General features: G+C 45.1%; 1 protein-coding gene across 2 annotated transcripts in view; it reads left to right on the forward strand.

Moving 5' to 3' along the window:
• LOC124613573 (MLX-interacting protein) overlaps window positions 1-21,004 on the forward strand; it is a 403,061-nt gene that overhangs the window by 314,239 nt on the left and 67,818 nt on the right. For both annotated transcript variants that reach the window (XM_047142290.1, XM_047142297.1), the window contains exon 11: window positions 12,381-12,509. In XM_047142290.1, coding sequence (XP_046998246.1) covers window positions 12,381-12,509 — 129 coding nt within the window. The remainder of the gene's footprint in view (window positions 1-12,380; window positions 12,510-21,004) is intronic.

Raw genomic sequence — 21,004 nt, forward strand, 5'->3', positions numbered from 1 at the left:
TGACAGTTTAAGGAATCTCATACAGGAGTGTGTGGGAGGCGAGGGGGGTGGAATGTGCAAGTGTGTGCACTGTAGATTTCAAAAAGGATTTGTTCAAAAGCTAGTCAAGTTCTCAGACTTGTTTATGTGCCTTTGAGAAATCAGCACCTCTATGATTCAGTGAATTGTTATCTTTGCTCCTTAAACAATATACAGGATGGGGCAAATAAAAGTGACCTGGACAAGTGGATACAACTGGACACGATTGTATGCATATAACCACACCCCGTGATGCGCACATCACGTATACGCCCATCTCGTGACCCGCACTGGTTCAGAGCATTGTGCAGGCTGTGTCAGTTTGAGTGGAGCAGTGCAAAGGAGGTGATGGTACTCAGAGTGGACCAGCAGGTGTTCATCGTGGAAAGTTATGTGGCGACAGAGTCATGGAAACAGTGTGGTCAGTTGTTTGACGAGAATTTAATGTTGTCAATATGCCAGAAAAGAGCGCCATATAGTGCTTATTCCAAAAATGGCGTTGGACAGGATATGTTTGGAACAAACTCTCTGAAACATGCCCCCAACCAAAAAATGTGGCTGTGATTCACCACATACTGCTTCAGAGCCCTACCAAATCAACTCAATGCCTGTCGCCAGAGACCTGTATATCACGTTGATCATGCGGACGAATACTCAACCTGGACCTGCACATGCATCCCTACTGAGCATCTGTTGTTCATGTGCTAAAACCAGCAGATGCTACTCAGCACCTTCAGTTTTGTGAGTGGCTATTGACTGAGATAACAATAAATGGTTTGGAGATGGATCTGTTCTTTATGTCTGATGAAGCCTGGTTTCACTGGAGTTGTTATGTCAACTCACAGAATCACAGGTTCTGGGCAGTGGAGAATCCGCACAACTTTCACAAACACCATTGCGTGATCATAAGGTTTTGGTTTGGTGTGCAGTGTCTGCACACTGCATTATTGGTCCGATCTTCTCTCATTAGACTCTGACTTCAGCACGTTACATTGTCAACTTTTTGAAACCATTTGTGGCAGCATTAACGGAGGAGGAAAAGATGTGCAGTTACTTCCAACAGGATGGAGCAACTGCTCACACAACTGTCGAACCGTGGAGCACAGTTACACAATCTTCACGCCTGACAGAGTTGTTAGCTGAGGTCAGTCTGGTCATGTCCCTAATAGGCCACAAAGGTCACCCGATCTATCAGAGTGCAGTTACTTTTTGTGGGGAGGCCTCAAGTCTAAGGTGTATCACAACAACCATCATAGTATTCAGGAAGTGCAGCAAAACATTTCCGCCTTCAGGAGCTTGCTGACCAGTGCCCAAACGTGACGAGAGATGAATGGTCGGCACTTTCAACATCCGCTGTAGTCAGATTAGTACTGTATTTCCTTTCCTCTGCTGTGTTTCTTTGTACACTGGAACTCTGTTCTCTGGGACACTTTCACTTGCCCCCACCCTGTATTAATACTGAGATATTGCTTTTCATGGAGCTCTTTCAGAACAAATGTTGATTAGAATCCAGTGGAATCAGAAACTGAGGAAAGTTTTATATTCAACATCAATTGAAGCAGAACAGAGAGAGGTTTCGATGAGGATCAAAATCTTTCCATAGTATCTATAATAACAATTTGCTACATCTCGTATCGTAACGGGACCTCTATGGCTGCTACCATAACTTGATGCGAGGCACTGGAACAAACCATCATGGTTCAACTTGCCCATTGCAGTGCAGTTCTGGCCACCAAGTAGCAGCACAATCAAATATTGAAATTAGCACTGCTTCAGGGTCGGCATGCACAGCTGATGGGACAGAGCCATCTTGAGAGACTGACAAGCAATCTATCTGATGTAATTTCGGAATGGAGTGCACTCAGCATCATTCTGATATTGTGTTTTCTTGTGTTAACTTTACTGTGCTTTTGGGACTCTCCGCGTTGTGTTGTATGTGGGCTGGCATTATTTTTTTAATGTGTGTGGGACTTCAAAACTGTTTTCTCATGAAAATGGCTTATGCTATAAGTGCGTACTTATCCGTGTGTGATGTTACTACACAAGCAGCGATGAGCTCAGTTGAACATTCACATGTTTTTTTTCTTTTCACTAATTGACGATGTCAACAGGCCCGTCCATGGAGATAGTGGTTCAAAGCTTACTATGGCAACAGCTGGAAAGCAAGAAACTTCTTGAATTGCAACAGCAGGAGTGCACGGGCATGTTGGACAGTGTATTGACTGGTCCATTAGCAAGGCTTCAACCGTGGGTGGGCCATCAGTTGGATTCCTGGGTGGATGTGACCGCTGTCAGCTTAGGCAATGATATGCACTTACGTTCCAGCAGATCTTCGGAAGTGGACATTGCGACAGTGCAGCACACCCAGCCACATGCTCCACTTAAACATGTCTCGGGTAGATTGGTTCCCATCAGCCCCTGCCTTCTTGCTCCGCTTCTTTTGTGTAACATGACCAGTTGGCCTGATGTAAGCATTGGTCTTCTTACCACCATTGTAGGAAGAAAGGACAAATTGCAGCAGTACGCCATGCCTCTCGATTTATGTACATTGGTGTGATTAGCCATGCATGTAACAGGCTTGCAACTGTTTCCAATGAGCTGTTCATCATTGTGTATATTAACAGGACACCACTACAGTTACAAGTGGATACAGGCATGGCAGCCATGCTTATTAATTCTAATATTTATCTATGTGTTGGCTCCCTGTTGTCATCTGCTACCTCATGTATCAGCTATAACAGACAGCAAATCCCTGATCTTGGACGGTTTATGGTGAAGATAGCATACAGGGTGATGGTCCACACACTGACTTTCTGTGTGATGGACAGAGCTTTTACAGAAAATTTGTTTGGCTTCTATACTTTTAAGGTGTTTGGGTTCACAATCGCAAATTTCGCTAACCCTATTTCCAGTCTTGTGCCATATAAGTAATTAGATGGACTTTGCAGAGAATTTTCAGACATTTTTATGCATAGGCAGGCAAGGCCAGAGATTTTACAGTGCACATTCATCTTAAACCCACAGCACAGACTCATTTCTTCAGAGCCAGGTCATTGTCACTTGCATTTCATAACCAACTAAAGGGAGAACTTTAATATGAAAAGGAAAGTTGCTACTCACTATATAGCGGAGATACTGAGTTGCACAAGAAAAAGACTCTTGTAAGTAAAGCCTTTGTGAACAATAGACAGACAGACACCAATTCACACACACAGCTGCAGTCTCAGGCAACAGCAACCACACTGCGGGCAGCAGCACCAATGCAGGAGGGGTTTGGCAACTGGGTGGGGGGGCAAGGGAGGAAACTGGGGCATGGAGGGGAAGGGATGTATGGTGGGGGTAGCAGACAGTGGAGTGCAGCAGGATAGACAGAGGGCAGGGGAGAGATTTGGGGGGGGAGGGGGGGGGGGGAGACTAGCATAAAAGGAGAGAAATAAAAAGACTGGGTGTGATGGTGGAAAGATGGCTGTGCAGTGCAGTGCTGAGATGGGAACAGGGAAGGGGCTGGATGGGTGACGACAGTAACTAACAAAGGTTGAGGCCTAGAGGGTTGTGGGAATGTAGGATGTATCACAGGGAAAGTTCCCACCTGCGCATATAAGAAAAGCCGGTGTTTGTGGGAAGGATCCCAGCACAGGCTGTGAAGCAGTCATTGAAATAAAGAAGGTTGTGTTGGGCAGTGTGCTCAGCAACCGGGTGGTCCACTTGTTTCTTGGCTACAGTTTGTGGATGCCCATTCATGCAGACAGACAGCTTGTTGGTTGTCATGCCTACATAGAATGCAGCACAATGGTTGCAGCGTAGCTTGTAGATCACATGACTGGTTTCACACGTAGCCCTGCCTGTGATGGGAAAGGTGATGTTAGTGACGGGACTGGAGTAGGTGGTTGTGGGAGGATGTATGGAACAGGTCTCACATCTAGGTCTATTACGGGGTATGAGCCATGATGTCAGGGATTGTGAGCAGTGTTGTGTAAGGATGGATGAGTATGTTGTGTGGGTTCGGTGGACGGCGGAACACCACTGTGGGAGGGGTGGGAAGAATAGTGGGCAGGACAATTCTCATTTCAGGGCATGATGAGAGGTAATCGAAACCCCGGTGGAGAATGTAATTCAGTTGCTCCAGTCCTGGGTGGTAATGAGTTACAAGGGAAATTTTCCTCTGTGGCTGGATGGTGGGACTTTGGAAGATGGTGGGAGACTTGAAAGATAAGCCATGGGAGATTTGTTTTTATACAAGATTGGGAGGATAATTAGAGTCAGTGAAGGCTTCGGTGAGACCCTTGGTATATTTGAGAGGGACTGCTCGCCACTGCAGATAGGACGACCATGGGTGGCTAGACTGTGCGGAAGGGACGTCTTGTTACGGAACGGGTGGCAGCTGCTGAAGTGGAGGTACTGCTGGTGGTTAGTAGGTTTTATATGGACGGAGGTACTGATGTAGCCATCTTTAAGGTGGACGTCAACATCTGGGAAGGTGGCTTGTTGGATTGAGAGGACCAAGTGAAGCAAATGGAGAAGAAGTTGTTAAGGTTCTGGAGGAATGTGAGTAGGGTGTTCTCACCCTCAATCCAGATAGTGAAGATATCATCAGTGAATCTGAACCAGCTGAGGTGTTTAGGATTCTGGGTTTTTAGGAAGGATTCCTCTAGATGGTCCATGAATTGGTGGGCATAGGATGGTGCCATGCGGGTGCCCATAGTCATACCCCAGATTTGTTTGTAGGTAATGCGTTCAAAGCAGAAGTAATTGTGGGTGAGGTTATAGTGGGTCATGGTGACTAGGAAGGAGGTTGTTGCTCTGGAATCTGCCGGGTGTTGGGAAAGGTAATGTTCAATAGCAGTAAGGCCATGGGCCTTAGGAATGTTAGTGTAAAGAGAGGTGATATCAATAGTGACAAGCAGGGCACTGCATGGTAAAGGGACAGGAACTGTGGAGAGGTGGTCAGATCTCCCATGCCTTATCTTTCCAGTCTCCCACCACCCCCCAAAGTCACACCACCTGGCCACAGAGGAGCATTCCCCTCGTAACTCAGTACCACCCAGGACTGGAACAACTGAATGCCTTGAAATAAGAAATGTCCTGCCCACTATTCTTCCCACCCCTCCCACAGTGGTATTCCACCGTCCACCGAACCTACACAATATACTCATCCATTCTTACACAACCCTTGCTCCCAATTGCTTACCTCATGGCTCATATCCCTGTAACAGACCTAGATGCAAGACCTGTTCCACATGTCCTCCCACAACCACCTACTCCAGTCCGGTCACTAACATCACCTATCCCATCAAAGGCAGGGCTACATGTGAAACCAGTTATGTGATATACAAGCTAAGCTGCAACCACTGTGCTGCATTCTGTGTAGCATGACACTCAACGGGCTGTCTGTCCACATGAATGGCCACTGACAAACTGTGGCCAAGAAACAAGTGGACCACCCTGTTACTGAACATGCTGCCAAACATGGCATCCTTCATTTAAATCACTGCTTCACAGCCTGTGCTGTATGGATCCTTCCCACCAACACCAGCTTTTTTGAACTGCGCGGGTGGGAACTTGTCCTGCAATACATCTTACGTTCCCGCAACCCTACTGGCCACAACTTTCATTAGTCACTATCCTCACCCATACAGCCCTTTCCCTGTTCTCATCCCAGCACCACATAGCCGTCATTCCAACATCACACCCAGTCTTTTTATATCTCTCCATTTCCACTACTGATGCAGTTTCTTTACTCTCATCACAGATCCTGCATTTAGGATCTTCTTCCGTTATACCCATTGTTTTCAGGTGTTTTTTGAAATTCTCATGGCTGGTCATCAGTCCAACCATGAGTTTAATCTCTTTCTTGTTCAAGCCCAGGATTACAGAGCTTCTTTTAAAACATGGCTTTGGCATCATTACCTTACCATGTTTTTATTTATAGACCTTGGTCTAGTATTATATGTGCTGTCTTCTGAGCCAGTTCCATAGTTCTAGTTTGATCATAGCCTTGGTGATTTTCAGGACAGGTTCCGGTCCAATAAATGGATTCTTTGCCCCCATCCTGACCAATCTGTCAGTTTGTTCATTTCTACCGATGCCTGAGTGGCCAGGGACCCACACTAAGTTTACCCTATTGCTTCCCCCTAGCTCCACGAGAACCCTGTGACATTCTGCAACAATCTTACATCTTGTTGCAGGAGCTGCCAATGATTTCAGGGCTGTCTGAGTAGCTGTAGATGCTTCAGTCCTTGTAGCACCTACACACATTCTCCTCCACACACACGTACACACTCCCTGACTGCAGTGATTTCGGCTTGGAATACTGAGACCAGTTTTCTTAGATAGATGGTGCCCTCCAGTCTTGGCAGAACCTCGTACACCCCGCCCCAGCACCTTCGTCTGATTTTGACACACCAGTGAACCAGATAGTGTTCCCTGCACTGTGTTGAACTGTTTTTTCCCACTGCTCCCTGTTTCCAATTATCATATTGTAAGGTTGGTTGAAGCAGTTGGGAGTTATTATATAATAAGCTGGCATTTCCCGAACCATTCCTGTATTTACCTCACTCACTATCTTAGTGTGTGACTGGATATCCCAATGAGATATAGTTTTTACCAGTTTTGAGTCTGTATTGTACCTGTTGCTGCTTTCATCTTGACCCAGAGGTGTAGTGAATGCATGTCCAGCATGGTTTCCATCCCAGTGGTTGGTGTGTTTCTAATTCCACCTGTTATGGCTAAGCAAGCCAGTCTCTGCAGCTTAGCAAGCTCTTTAGCTACAACCTGCTGTCCTACTTTCTTCCACCGCACTACAGTCCTGTAGGAGATCCTAGGTCTAACCACTGTGGTGTATACCCAGTGCATACCTCTGGGGCTTAGGACCCAGTTTTTGCCACAAGCTCTTCTGGTACTCACTAGACTACCTTTCGCCTTGGAGTTGTTGCTCTTAATGTGAGGGGTCCATGTTAGCTTCTCATCCAAGGTTACCCCTAGATATTTCACTATCCCCTTCACAGGTATTTTCTATGACGACGTCATCTGCGTATACTTCGCAAAAGCATTGTGTGGAATTTAGTTCCCTCAATGAGTTCGTTCACCACTAGATTTCACAATAAAGGGGACAAAACTCCTCCGTGGGGACAACCTCTAGTGGTGGTAATTACCATCTTTTTATTTATCTTGGTGGCCTCTACCTTCCTTCCACTAAGCATGACCCTAGTCCACCTACATATAGTGGTCCCTAGGTTATGCACCTCTGCTGCCCTAACCATGGAATCGAAGGTTGTGCTACTAAAAGCCCCCTTGATGTCCAGAAAGATGCAGAGTGCCATTTCCTGAAAGTGAAGTGCTTTCTCCACCTTCCCAATGAATTTGTGGAGAGCTGCCTCGCATGATTTACGTTGTTGATTTGCATGTTGGTTTGAATGTAGAGGAGCCTAGTTAGCCTCCTCTCCCAAACATGTACATTAACCAGTTTTTCCAATGTTTTAAGAGTGAAGGAGGACTGGCTGATTGTTCTCATGTCCTTGGCATTGGGAATGTTTCCTGCTGCTAGGCTAACTGTGAATAACCTGCATAGGACTCTTATAAGGTTCTCTCCTGCTTGTTGCAGGAGAGCTGGAAAGATGCCATCTGGGCCAGGTGACTTAAATGGTTGGAATGTTCTCACTGCCCATTGGATTTTACTTAAGTCAACACACTCCTTGGCCAATTCCCAGTCCTCTCTTCGAATGTCTGAGAACCATTGTCTCTCAGGGATTGCATTCTGGCCTATGTTATCTGCCAGAGCATATTGAGGGAAGTGAGTTGTGAGGAGCAATTCCAGTGCCTCATGTGCTGTCGTTGTATATTCCCCATCCTCCACCCTTAACGTATCTCCTGGATTAGTTGGTACTCTAGCAAGGATTTCATGAAGTCTGGCTTGATCAGTTGTGCCCTACACTTCCTCACAGAATGCCTTCCAGGATGCCTCCTTTGTTTGTTTAGTGGCAAGGTTGTAGTTGACAAGGGCCTCACGATATTTTGCCCATTGTCCTTTACGTCTCACAAGGTTAAACAGTCTTCGTACCTGTCTTCTTTGCGCTTCGAAGTTGTTGTTCCACCAAGACACACTCCTGTTTGTGCACTTCTTGGTGATTGAGCAGTTGTCTTGGTATGAGGTCACCATGGCAGAGGTTACAGCCTGTGCCACTTCCTCAAACGCTACTGGTTTCCTTATTGTGGTTTTAATTTCTGATAACCTTAAGTCAAGGTCCCTCCTGTATGTCTCCCAGTCTATTTTCCTGGGATTCCTACTGGCCGTGGTCAGTCTTAATTCCAATTTCAGCCTTGAATTTAATATACATGTGGTCCAGTGAGGATGGCTCTAATGCCACATGCCATTGTTTGACATAGCTGCCCATCATCATGGAAACAAAGGTAATGTCAGTTACTTCTTCCATTCTGCTGTTCCTGAATGTAGGTTTGTCACCCCTATTCAGGACCTCCAAGCTGTTAGACAAGAGGAATTCAAGAAGGTACTCACCTCTACTGTTGGTGGCAAGTCACCTCTACTGTTGGTGTCATTGCTGCTACAAACTAGATTGTGGGCACTGGCATCACATCCAGCCAACAGCTGGTCACTTTGCCGATGGCAAGCTTCTGTCAGTCTCCTCACTTCCAAAGGAGGTGGAGAACTACCTTCGTAAGGAAGGTATGCTGAGGCCAAAACAATTTCCTTTGTGATACCTTCCTCATGTTGCTGCATCCTGATGGTCACCAGGTCCCTGCAACAGAAATCCATCATTGGCATGAAAGAATTCCATTTCTGACATAAGTGCATGTTCTGGAGTTTCTTAGATTTCTAGCAGAAATCAGCTTAACTCCAGTGCCACCGAGGCCCGATACACCCTCTTTATATAAGTAGGGTTCTTGTCAGGGTCATGTCCACTTCCTGTCTCTCCAGGTGACATCTCAGGGCAGCATGGCCCCTTTACTGTACTGCAGATTAATCTGCAGCACCTCAAGTCTCTATCTTGCTGCCATCATTGCTTTTGAGGCCTTTGATAACCCTGATGGCAACCTGTGAGAACTCTAAAAACAATTTCAGCTACTTCTCTCCGACCTCCAGCACCAGGGTTTTTCCTTCCATTACAGCCGTCTGGTTGATTACTCTCCAATCCTCTGTCGAGACTTTTGAGTTCTGGAGCCCTATTTTCTCGAACAGAGTCTTTGGAGAGACATCCTTAAGGATCTTTGGTACCGATATTGATACCTTTGAGGTCTTAAGAAGCTCAGCTGCAGTCTTGACCTGCAGCATCGCATCCTCCCATGGGGATATCATGGACATCTTGTCCTTGAGACATTCCACTGTATGCACCCCCTCACAGACAAAAATGAGGGCTCTGCGATCTAGACAGACCCTCCTGAAATTGGGTCGTGGACCAGTGTCGCCCCCACCCCACCCCTCCTAATCTTTTCGAAGAGGGTCATCTGCACGAGCTGCTCCTGCTGCGAAGTTATGCTTACCAGTGGATAGCCTTCTTGGATAACTGCCATCCTAAAAACCAAGACTGCAGTACTATAGGTCTGTTTCCCTATTTCTTGCCTTGGCTTTTTCTGGACTCGCTTATCCTGGGAGGAGGGAATCTTAGATTCCTCCCTTATCCTCTTGTTACCCGTCTTCGACGTTGTGGGAGTCTGCATATCCCTTTCAACCTGAGACAGTTTTTTCTTGAGGTCTTGGTCTCATTCCCTTTTAATTCCCTTCACTTTTGTTTGGGAAGCCATTCTTTTCCTTCCTTTTGTTTCTGTTCCCTGAGAAGTTTCCTCCTCTGGGCCCCAGACAAGGCTTTAATCTTGATCTGGTCCAATTTCATAGTTACAGTTTCCACTTCTCGCTCAGGTCTAGACCCTGATTCAGTAGTGGGAATGCATTCAAACGGTCCTGACCACGGAAAAACCACATGGTGTAAGGCTACTTACTCAGGGAGGTCGCCTGGTATCACTGCAGCTCTGTTTGCGACACATCTTCCCATGTGCCACGCACCCCTCAGCATGGATCCCATCCCACCTTGGGTTGGGTAAGGACTAGGAGCGGATAAGGAAGACAGGACATTGTGGGACGCTCTTAGTCTGAGCCCTCAGCTAAGACCTTTCCGGCAGTAGGTCCTCTACGTTCAGCATAGCCCTCAGCTTCATGTGAATATGCAAGCCTCCACCTGCACTGACAGTGCTTCGCCAAGGAGGTGTCCCCTGAAGAGGTCCATGGGGGATCGTTGGAAAGGCCTCCTGCTCAAGTATCAGATCCTATCTCCAATTATTTTGTGCTGTGCCGTTGACCGACTCTTGTCGACAATAGTGCTACGGGTGGTCATTCAGCTGTCTCTCAGATGAGACATTCTTGTGAGATTGAACATTTAATCACTACTTGTCTGGGCATGCAGGCCATGAGGCAATGCCATGGCAACATTAATTGCTGTGGCTTGGATCTTCACAGCCATTTGAGCATGTCCATCTGGATTTTGCAATGAGCCCCTTTTTGGATGGATGGATATTGAGTGATTGTCATAAGTGCCTATCTGTATTTCTATAAATCACAAACTGCTGTTCAATGACAGTGGAATCGACGGTGCAGACCCTCATGTAGATCTTCTCCATAGAGGGTCTCCCCTGCACTGTGGTGACAGATAATGGCCCACAGTTTATTTCACAGACTTTTCAAGACTTCTGTGTGCAGAACGGTATCCGCCATGTTGGAACACATCCATTCCACCTTCAGTCAAACAAACAGTGAAACAGAAAGTGTCATATGGACTTTCGAAATGGAGATGAAGTAGTACATAAGAGACGCACATATGGAAGAAGCCCTCAGTTTTTTCCCCAGTTCTGACAGGTCCACTCCGATTGATGAGAAGAGCCCTGCTGAGCTGCTGCAGGGGCACCAGCCATGCATTGTGTTGCACCTCCTGCTACCTACACCACATACATGTTTGTTGTCACACTATGTGCCAGGGACCCCCATCTGGGCTCCACTGCCCGCGCACACCTCTCAAGCTTTCCTCTCTCCTGGGGTCTGGATTTTTGTCTTCTCCTTCATCCCTACAGGCACTGTCCCTATTTTTGGCTCCATCTTCTGTTCTGAGTTGTCCTTGCTCACCACACTCTCATTCGCTGTTTTCTCCTGCCCTCCACACAAGCCTCAGGGTCCCATTTAGTTCCTGCTTTCACTCACCAAGGCACCTGATGTCCACACAGATCCAGCTCTGGTGTTGGCGCCCTTTGTGAGTGGCATTGCACCATCAGGCATCCGCCTTCGATGGGGTCATCACCACCAAGAGCATTTTCTGCCCTAAATTCCAGTTGCAACCAACACAGACCTTCTGTCCACTCTGAGGGCACCCATCAGCAGTGCTCAGCACAACATGAATATTGCTTTCCTGTGTACCATGTGATACGTCACACTATGGGAGAGGGATGCTGGTATTGTACCATCTGACAGTCACCCCTCCAAGGAGTGAGGACTGTGGTAATACTGGCACCTCAGTGGCCATTACCATAATAAAAAGCAACAACACACCAGCATGAACTATCACAATTCAATTCCCCTGCACCAGCATGCAGCAGTGCAAGTCCGGCCGTCAGGTGGCTTCGCAATCAAACATAGACGGCAGCACCACATCGCAGTCTGCATGGGTAGCTAATGGACACCATCCCTCTAGAGACTGACAAGCCATCTACCTGATATAATCCTGGAGTGGAGTGGATGCTGTCTCATTCTGTTGTTGTATTTTCTCATGTTAACTTTACTCCACTATCATGACACTCTGCATTGCATTGGATTCGGCTAGCCATTGTTCTTGGGCTGTGTATGGAACTTCTGAACAGTTTTCTCAGTGTTTTATGCTCTAGCGGTGTACTTACTTGTGTGTGTTGTTACTGCTATGTCCATGTGGCCAAACCGAATACCACAGTGTAAATTAAAGCGGAATATGTGACTTTATTTCAGGGCTAGATCAGTGGATTATTCAATTTTTCTATTAATGTCCCTCATTTCTCTGCATAATACACGGAAAGAAAAACACATATGGAAGAAAAAGCTAAGTGTTACAAAATTTTAGGATTTTGTAGGATTTGTTAAGTAGTACGGAAATCTAGTTTAAGAGAAAATGTGCAACATAATTTTTGAAAAATACATCAAAGGAAATTGTTAGCTTCTGAATTCAGTATGTGAATGGGATATTTCTGAATGCCATGGAGTGTTTTCTTACATTTAGTTGTATTTAAATTTGTATTGCATTGTGAGTTACATGTTTATCATTTTTCATTGCAAAATGAAATGGAGTAGCAAACGGAACCTTCTGATGCAAAAGTGTGTAATTCTCTCCATTTTGCAGATAAGCATGGTAAGCCCATGTAAGAACTCACCATCAGATTTGAGTTCACCTCTGGGGACTTCACCACTTGGGAGTCCACAATCTCCACCATACCGTAGTTCAAGAAGGGACTCGGGACCACCCCCAAAGGTAATGAATGTGTATCCTTTTTTTACTCACATGGTGATAACTCAGATTCATCTAATATGGTCCCATTTGATAACATAGACTTTTTAAGTGGTTTGTTCTTTTTACAGTTGTATCCATAATCAGTTCCTCTAGTTTTCTATTCCAGTAGCACTCATTTCTCTGACTTGGTGGGGGATGGGGAGGGGGGGGGGGGGGGGGAGGTGCTACATGCAATCTCTTGGCATTTGCTGATGGTGTGCCAGGAATACATTACAGAATAACTGGTATATCCATCTGTTGCTCACCCTACCATGGATTTTCTTTTTCTTTTATGAATCTCCCATGATCAATTACAACATTAAGATTCACACACTTCATCATCTGGTGGTTCTTTGTGTGAAACAAACATTGACTCTTTAGCTAGGGTTGGAATTGATTTCTCCCATGATTACTGAAGAAGCCCTAACTCAATATTTTACAAAAGTTTAACGTGCATGACAACTATTTGGTAGTGCTCACAGACAGGTCTAAACAGTACTATTCTTTTAGGGACTCTGTTGCTTCCCTCGAGTTTGTCCTCAAGATAATTTTACGAAACAAATATACAATATTTCCTGCAGAATTGCAAGGGATCTTGAGGCCACTGAAGCATGCAATATATATTCATTGTGAAAATATCCATTTACTCCAACTCCTTCTGTGTATTCAGTGTATATCATGCATTTATCCAGAAAATAACTAAGTCCAGGACTAATTCTATATAAACAGAGACTGGAGAAGGTGGTGCCATTCTGCTAGGTCTCAGAGACAAGACTTAAATGATATGGTAACAAAGAAGACTTGTGCGGAAAGTCCCTTGTTTCTATGTGCTGTCTCCTGACATCCTATCACTCCTGTACTGAGATTTATAGACATGTGTGGGTTGTAATTAAAGTGGTTGGGAATGATGGACAATAATATGTGGTTAGCGAACTGAAATAGTCGCCCACGGCATACCTCTTTCTGCTCACTTGGAGAGATGAAGTCATTCTGTTTCATATATGTCATAATACAAATATTCAACATATTTTCCACCATGCATAGTGTTTCAATAAAAATTTGGATGCACCATAGTGTCATATTGATTAACCCTTTCATCCCTCTGGCAATTGAAGTTGCATTTATGAGACTTTATTTTCATGCTAAACAAGTGTTTAACTTTTCACCAAGAGCTCTTAGCATGTCTTTTGAAGATATCCCAAGTAACTTACACTGAGTCACAGCCAACTTAAAAACCATAGAAGGTGGCAAGTAGTTAGTATCCTCCTAGTTAGTGTGCCTGCGACCCAAGCAGATAATTTGTATGGAGCATTGTAAAGTACTGAATCTGGGTACATGGTGACATACAAACGTCCAGAATGACAATCATACCTGTGGCAGGTGAGTTGAAATGTAACGGCTTACATCGGCACTGTGCAGGACATTGTGGTAGCAGCATTGGAAGCGTCAGTATGTGGCAAGCAGTAGCGTGGAGGGTTACTGCAGTCCTCTACCCTTTCAGGGGCAATAGTGATTTCAGTGCGAACCAAGCATCCTTCCCCCACGCCATGTGCTGTAGTCAGGTACGCAGGAAGCAATGTCCATGACCTCCGGGGCATCGCATTAAACTGAGTGCAATGCAGACAGAAGCTCTCTATTGGCAGTAACCATAGAATGGAGCTGGAAGTAGCTCTTATGATGATGACTCTACCACGGGCAGACACCATGCAGTGCGATCTGCCAGTGTCTGTGGTGCCAGAGTGGAAGTGATGCAGTTCTCCGGCTCCTCGGGGACAGGAATAGGAATGTACTGGGGCAGCTCCAATGGTCCACTCAGCAGCTCACCCTGCGGGAAGAACTCTTCTGCCACCAGCCCTGTGTGACCCAGGAAGGCCTGGAAAAAACAGCAGCTGAGGGCATGGGAGGCAAAGGGGAACACATTGCTGTAGGCCAGATCAGAGAGAGAGGAACTGCACCAAGAAGTAGAGAAGAGGTTGGAGACCAGGATATAACATGTGGACAGCAAAGGAGGTGCAAGAGGGCCAGTGGGTGTGTAGCCCACCTGCAGGCACAGTTAGTTCCAGTGGCAGGCCTCCAACCTGTAACCGTTCTGTGTTGTGAAGACAACACTGGCTCATGAACAACTGCCGGAATCCAGCACTTAAAATGACTGAGGCGCAAATCCAGATATGGGGCCAGGGCGCCTAGTATGTGACGTTGGCACAGGCGGTGGGCAAGGGATTGGCAGCAGGAGGTGCAGCGAGGTGTGTGGCTGGCACCCATGCAGCCTTTCCACTGGACTCTTCCCACTAGTAGGGATGGCCATGTAAGAACTAGGAAAAAGAGCGCCACTTCCACCGGAGCATCCTCATATAGTTCTTCATCTGCATTTTAAAGGTCCATACAAGATGCTCCACTTTTCTGTTAAACTGCGTGTCAAATGGAGGTGCTTTGATGTGCTGGATACCATGCTGCGTAATCTGTGGAACAGCACAAAGTAATTATGGATGGGGTCCAACAGCTTGGGTCAGGAGCCGTTCCGTCCACCTTACTGGATATGCTGCTGCATCTGGTATAGAACAGGATCCATGCTGATGGCATTAGCTACACTTGAGCTCATAACAGGGAAGCTGTCCACCACATGCTGAGCTCCCTCATTGAGATAAAAGCAAAAGATTGCCTCCTGGATATTTGCAGGGGTCGGGACCCTTAGGAAGTTACAAGAGGGCATCTGTGTTGGAGTGCTGAACCATCGGGCAGAAGTGAATCTCTTAACTGTAACAGCTGAGGAGCAGCCTGTGGACCATCCTGTCGGGGAGATGAGCTAAAGGGGGACATAAGTAGTTTGTGGGCCATGATGAGGTGAAACTTCACGCCATATAAAAGAAACTACTTTATCGCATATACAGGGTGGTCCATCTGAAGTTTCGGATGAGATTGTCTCGAAAACCATACATCGGGTAAAAATAGTGTGTAAGACAAGTTCGTAAGCTCAAAGGGGGACGCCAAATGATACTACACGTGACCTCCAGCCCCCACTCCCTTGGGTGGGGTGTGGGGAGACTTTTAAATCTTAAATGGAAACCACCATTTTTTTATTGCAGATTCGGATTCTCCATAAAAAAGTAATCAAGTTTTGTCTGAAACATTATTTAAACCATTGACAGATGGCACTGAAATTGAGAAAAAAGTAAAATTGGTTAAGAACTCTGATTTATTTAGAATTATCCGAGAAAGATGCATCACATTGAAAATAAAATGTGCACCAAATCTTTTGTTATGCCAAATTAAGCTATTTTTGTACAAAATGTACTGTACCCTACTTTTAGCGTTACCCAGGAATGACGACATGGATGTAGTAGAATGATGTTCCTTTGCCTCTCACATGTTGAGGTGCTTCATTAGTGTGAGACCCCTTGCTTTTCACAATTTGGGGTGCTTAATTAATGAAATTAGCCCTGAAGAAATTGTTCAAGATGATCCCCATTTCCTTCAATGCATAAAGTCAATTGTCTGCAAAAGCTGTCCACAGTTTTGAGCAGCACATCCCGTGGTATGGCTGCACTCGCTCTTCGAATGCGTTGTTCCATATCGTTTCGGGCTGTGGGCTGTCTTTCATAAACAATATTTTTTAAATAACCCCACAAGAAAAAATCAGGAGATGTTAGGTCTGGTGAACATGGAGGCCACTGAATTGGTCCGCCGCGTCCTACCCACTGACCAGGGTACTGTAAATTTAAAACATTCCGCACATTTTTAGCATAATGGGGAGCTGCTCTGTCCTGTTGGAACCAAATTCATTGCCTAGTTTCTAAATAAACATCTTCCATTAGCTCCAACAAATCATCGCGGAGAAGTTGTAAATAAGATTTACCAGTAACATTTCGGTCAAAAAAATACGGTCCTCTCAAATAACTGTTTTAAATTCCACAGCAGATCCTTAACGGCCATTTGTGTTGATTGTCTACAGGTCTGTGCTGGTGTGGATTGGCAGGGGACCAATAATGATAATCATGATGATTTAATTTGCCATTGTTTTTTAATGTGGCTTCATCGGTGAACGTAACGTATCTAAAAATATCATTGTCATCTCTGATCATTTACAAGGCCCATTGGCAGAAATACACACGTATTTGCATATCTTTCAGCGGTAATGCCTGTGTCAGTATGATACGATAAGCATGATATTTGTGTGTCTTCAAAATCCTCAAAACAGTTGATTTCAGTATTCCAGTTTGTCTCTGAATCGCACGACTACTCATTTCGGGATCCAGTTGAACACAAGTAAGAACGGTAAGGGTACGAGCGTCATTTTCATTGTATTCGTGATGACGAGGTGGATGGTGCATGTATCCATTACAGGCTCATTGAGTGCAATTTTGAATAATGTTTTCGCTTGGATGTCATCTGTTGGGAAATGATCCGCATACAATTGTGCAGCTGCAGCGTAATTGTTATGGCAGTCACCGAAAACTAACATCATATCAACAATCTCTGTAGGAGGATAGTGAGCCATGTTTCGCTAAAGAATCATTTACTTTTGTCAGCTGATGTTTACGGTTCACAATCTGAAAGTCTGATCGCATTGCACTGACCTTTATACTGATCCATAGTTCGCAGTTTGGCCATGGTAGCGCGAAGTCAGATGAGTAATGCAATTGTGAGGAGTTCCCTAACGAGATTTTAACACTATTCCGCCTCCCTCCATTAAAAACTGTGGTAAGTAGGATACATTTTGTAAAAAAAGAGCTTGATTTGGCGTAATGAAAGGAATGGTGCGCATTTTGTATTGATTTGATGCGTCCTTCTCAGATCATTCTAAATAAATCTCAGTTCTTCCCCAATTTTAATTTTTCTCGATTTCAGCATCATCTGTCAATGGTTAAAAAAATGTTTCAGATGAAACTTGATTACATTTTTATGGAGAATCCAAATTTGCAATAAAAAATGGGGGTTTCTATTTATGATTTAAAAGTTGCTCCCCGCCCCACGCAAGGGGGCAGGGGCTGGAGGTCACGTGTAGTATCATATGATGTCCCCGTTTGAGCTTACGAACTTGTCTTACCCACTATTTTTACCCGATGTATAGTTTTCGAGATAATCTCATTCGAAACTTCAGATGGACCATCCTGTATAACGATTAGGGCCTCCTCCTCAATTTGTGAGTAATTCTTCAGCGCTGTGTTTAGCGTCTTTGAGGCAAGTCCTGTTAGCTGCTCTGAACCTTGGAACTGCAATGAGCCAGAATAGACTCAAGCCCAAACTGGGAAGCATCAGTAGCCAAGACAAGCAGTTTACCAGGCTGAAATGTGGCTGAATAGTGGACCAAACAAAGACTGTCCTTCAGCATCATGAATGCTCTGTCACACACAGCCATCCAAACAAATGGTGCACCATTTTTCAGTTACCGATTTAGAGAATACTCAATGGTAGTAGCTTTTGGGATGAATTTGTGGTAACAGGCAATTTTACCCAAAAAAGCCTAGAGTTCCTTCAGGTTAGTGGGCCATGGAAGACTGTAAGTGGCAGTGATATGACTGATGGTCAACTTAATCTCCTGACAGGAAATGATATATTCAACAGACGGCTGAAAGAATTCTTAATTACACAGAGTACATGTGAGACGCGCATTCTGTGTGTCTGCAACAGAAGCCGAAGGTTCTGAAGATGTTTCTCCATGGAAGGACCAATGATGACAGTATTATCCAGAGAGTTGATATGACAAGAAATGTGTTGTGTGAGTTGCTCCAGAAATGTTGAAAAATTGCAGGAGCACTTGATACTTCAGAAACCAACTGCTTGTATTTGTACAGTTCAGTTCATAGAGGGTATTGACCACTATCTATTGGTGAGATGACTCATCGAGCGGAATCAACAGATATACCTCCAGGAAATCCACTTGTAAAAAAACTAATGACCTCCTGTCAGCTTCACCATCAATTCATCTGAATGCGGGATGCAGTAAGTGTTGATCACTGCTAGTGGTTATTGTCATTTTAAAATGCTTGCAAATGTGGAGCTTGTGAGACAGTTTCTTGATGACCACTTGTGGCACGGTTTTCTTGTTGACCACTTGTGGCGTAGCCCATTGGCTTGACGAAATACATTCAGTCACATCCAAAGCCGTCACCTTGTCGATTTCGTGCTTGATTTGATTGCAAAGCGGTAAGAAAAAGGTGGGAAAAAAATGACAATTAATCCCTTGCAAAGTTCTTCAAGTTCCTGGTACCACACTTGGCCAGAAATCTAAGAACTGAATCGGAGTCCATAAATCCAAAGGCCATGAAAGCACCCAAGACAAACAAGTTTTCATTGAAAGCACTGCTCACCACAAGAATGGTTAATGGTTGGACCACAGACTTGTACATCGTGCCTGCCATAAATTGGCCAAATATGGGCATCTGTTGCCTGTTGCAGCTCATAAGATGAAGCATAGCGAGTGCCAGCAGCAGGCTCCAAGGTGCAAATATGTGTGAGAATGAATGAGAGACTCCGAGTTGCCAGTATTGGAGTTGCAGCTGAAAAGGTTCCTCCTTGATACTCACAGTGAGAAACAACTTATTGGGTACCTTCGTAAAAGTGTCACACACATTGATGCCCATAGGTTGGGGGCTCGATGGTGTGGTGTGAGTGGGCCAAGGATTACACATCACCGCAATGTGTCCTTTCTTCTGACTATCATGGGAGGAAGACCAATGCTTGAGATAGACCAGCTGGTCATGTTGAACAAAAGACATGGGGCAAGAAGGAAGGGGCTAGAAGAAAGCAGCCTGCGTCTGGCTTATGGGCATGCTGCACCATCACAATTTCTGCCTCAGAGGACATGCCGAAACCTGTGTGCCAGTTGTTGTCACTGTGGCCATATCCACCCAGGATTCCAACTGGTAGCCTGCCACATGAAAAACGTAAAGTGAGCATTTGAGAGGACTTCTTTCTAGATGGTGTCTTCAAATTTTTGCTCCCATTGGTGGATCTCTCCGTTGGTGACCTACCTAATAATAGCAACCCTGACCACAGATCGGTGTAAGACACATTATGCCGAGAGGTAACGAGTCAGCACTTCCAGCTGAGACCCTGCAACTGTACTGTCCAAGCACGGTATGTTAGATGAAGTTGCATCCTGCACTGACAATAAGCAAAGGAGAAAATAACTTGAGCATGTCAGTAATGATAAGACATCAGTAAACAACTCATTTCAGTGAATGAGAGGGTAGAGGGTTCCTGAAGCAGAGCTAATGTCTATAACAAGTTATATGTGTGGGTTGTAGTTCACAGCAGAAAAAGAGCCTTAATGGTCCCGGCGTCTGTTACCTTGAAAGCGACGAAGATATGCTGCAACAACTTTTCATCTATCTCCCAGACCTCTGCAGATTCATCATGGACTGGGAAGGAAGGCAGCTGGGCTGGCAGCTCTTCTGTTTTGACCAGCAGTTCCATCAACATCCTGTCCAACATGGACATGTGATCTCACTGCTGCATTTCCAACCACTGGTGGCTCTCCAGTCATTATTAAAGTATGCTTTGATGAATCAGCTCCAAGAATGCCCTGGCTGTCATCATCAAATTGTCCAGAAACACAGCAAGAAAGTCCAAACCCCCTCATTGCCGCTGTGTTCTAACTCCCCACACAAGTAAGAACGCACACAAAGTTATAACGGTTTTAATATGAACACCAATCTGATATTCCACACCAGTTCCAGACTACAGCCAAGGACAGTCTACACAACACAGTTCATGATTAGTCAGAAAGACCAGAGTAGAAGTAACTACGATGAATGTACAAAAGCAAATGAATTTAGTTTGTCTGTCGGTGAGCAGTGGTGGCGGTGATCAAAGACAGCACATGCAGGCCATGATGCAGAGCTGTCCTTTGATGTTTGATCACGGCACTGCCTGGTGGCCAGCCTCACACTGCCTGGCACTATTGGAGGTGAGCTGAATACCAACGGCTCATATCGGCACCATACGGACCTAATGGTAACAGTGGCAGAGGCATCAGTACATGACAAGAGGTAACATGGTGGGTTCCACCATAGTCTCCTGGCCACATAATCACATTTCAAGGCTGGTTCACTACCATTGATTATGTGTAGAGGTTGCCTAATAGGGTTCACCTCATGGTCTGAACTTCGGTTCATTCAGGAGGCACCTTTCACGGGGATGGTCGCATTTATACAGTGGTTTTGCCCTACCAGTTAGTGAAATGGAACCAATTTCTGTTTTGAGACTGAAGTAATATTTGCCTAGAAGATAGTGTTAAATTTTTATATCCACAGTGCAGGACTTTTTATCTGTTGCTAGTGAAAGATAGGCCACTGTCATTGCCAACAGAACTCTTGCAATACACAAGACGACTTAATTCCATACTTTGGTGTCCTCATAGTTTTATGCAGTACTTGCATAATAAGTGCAGTTAGGTATAAGTGTCTGTAAAGGTTCCCATGCAAGCAATTCATGAAAATTGTACATTATATTTTGTAATGATAAACATAATGGTT

This window comes from Schistocerca americana, chromosome 1, assembly GCF_021461395.2.
Source record: "Schistocerca americana isolate TAMUIC-IGC-003095 chromosome 1, iqSchAmer2.1, whole genome shotgun sequence".
NCBI classification, from domain to species: Eukaryota; Metazoa; Arthropoda; class Insecta; order Orthoptera; family Acrididae; genus Schistocerca; species Schistocerca americana.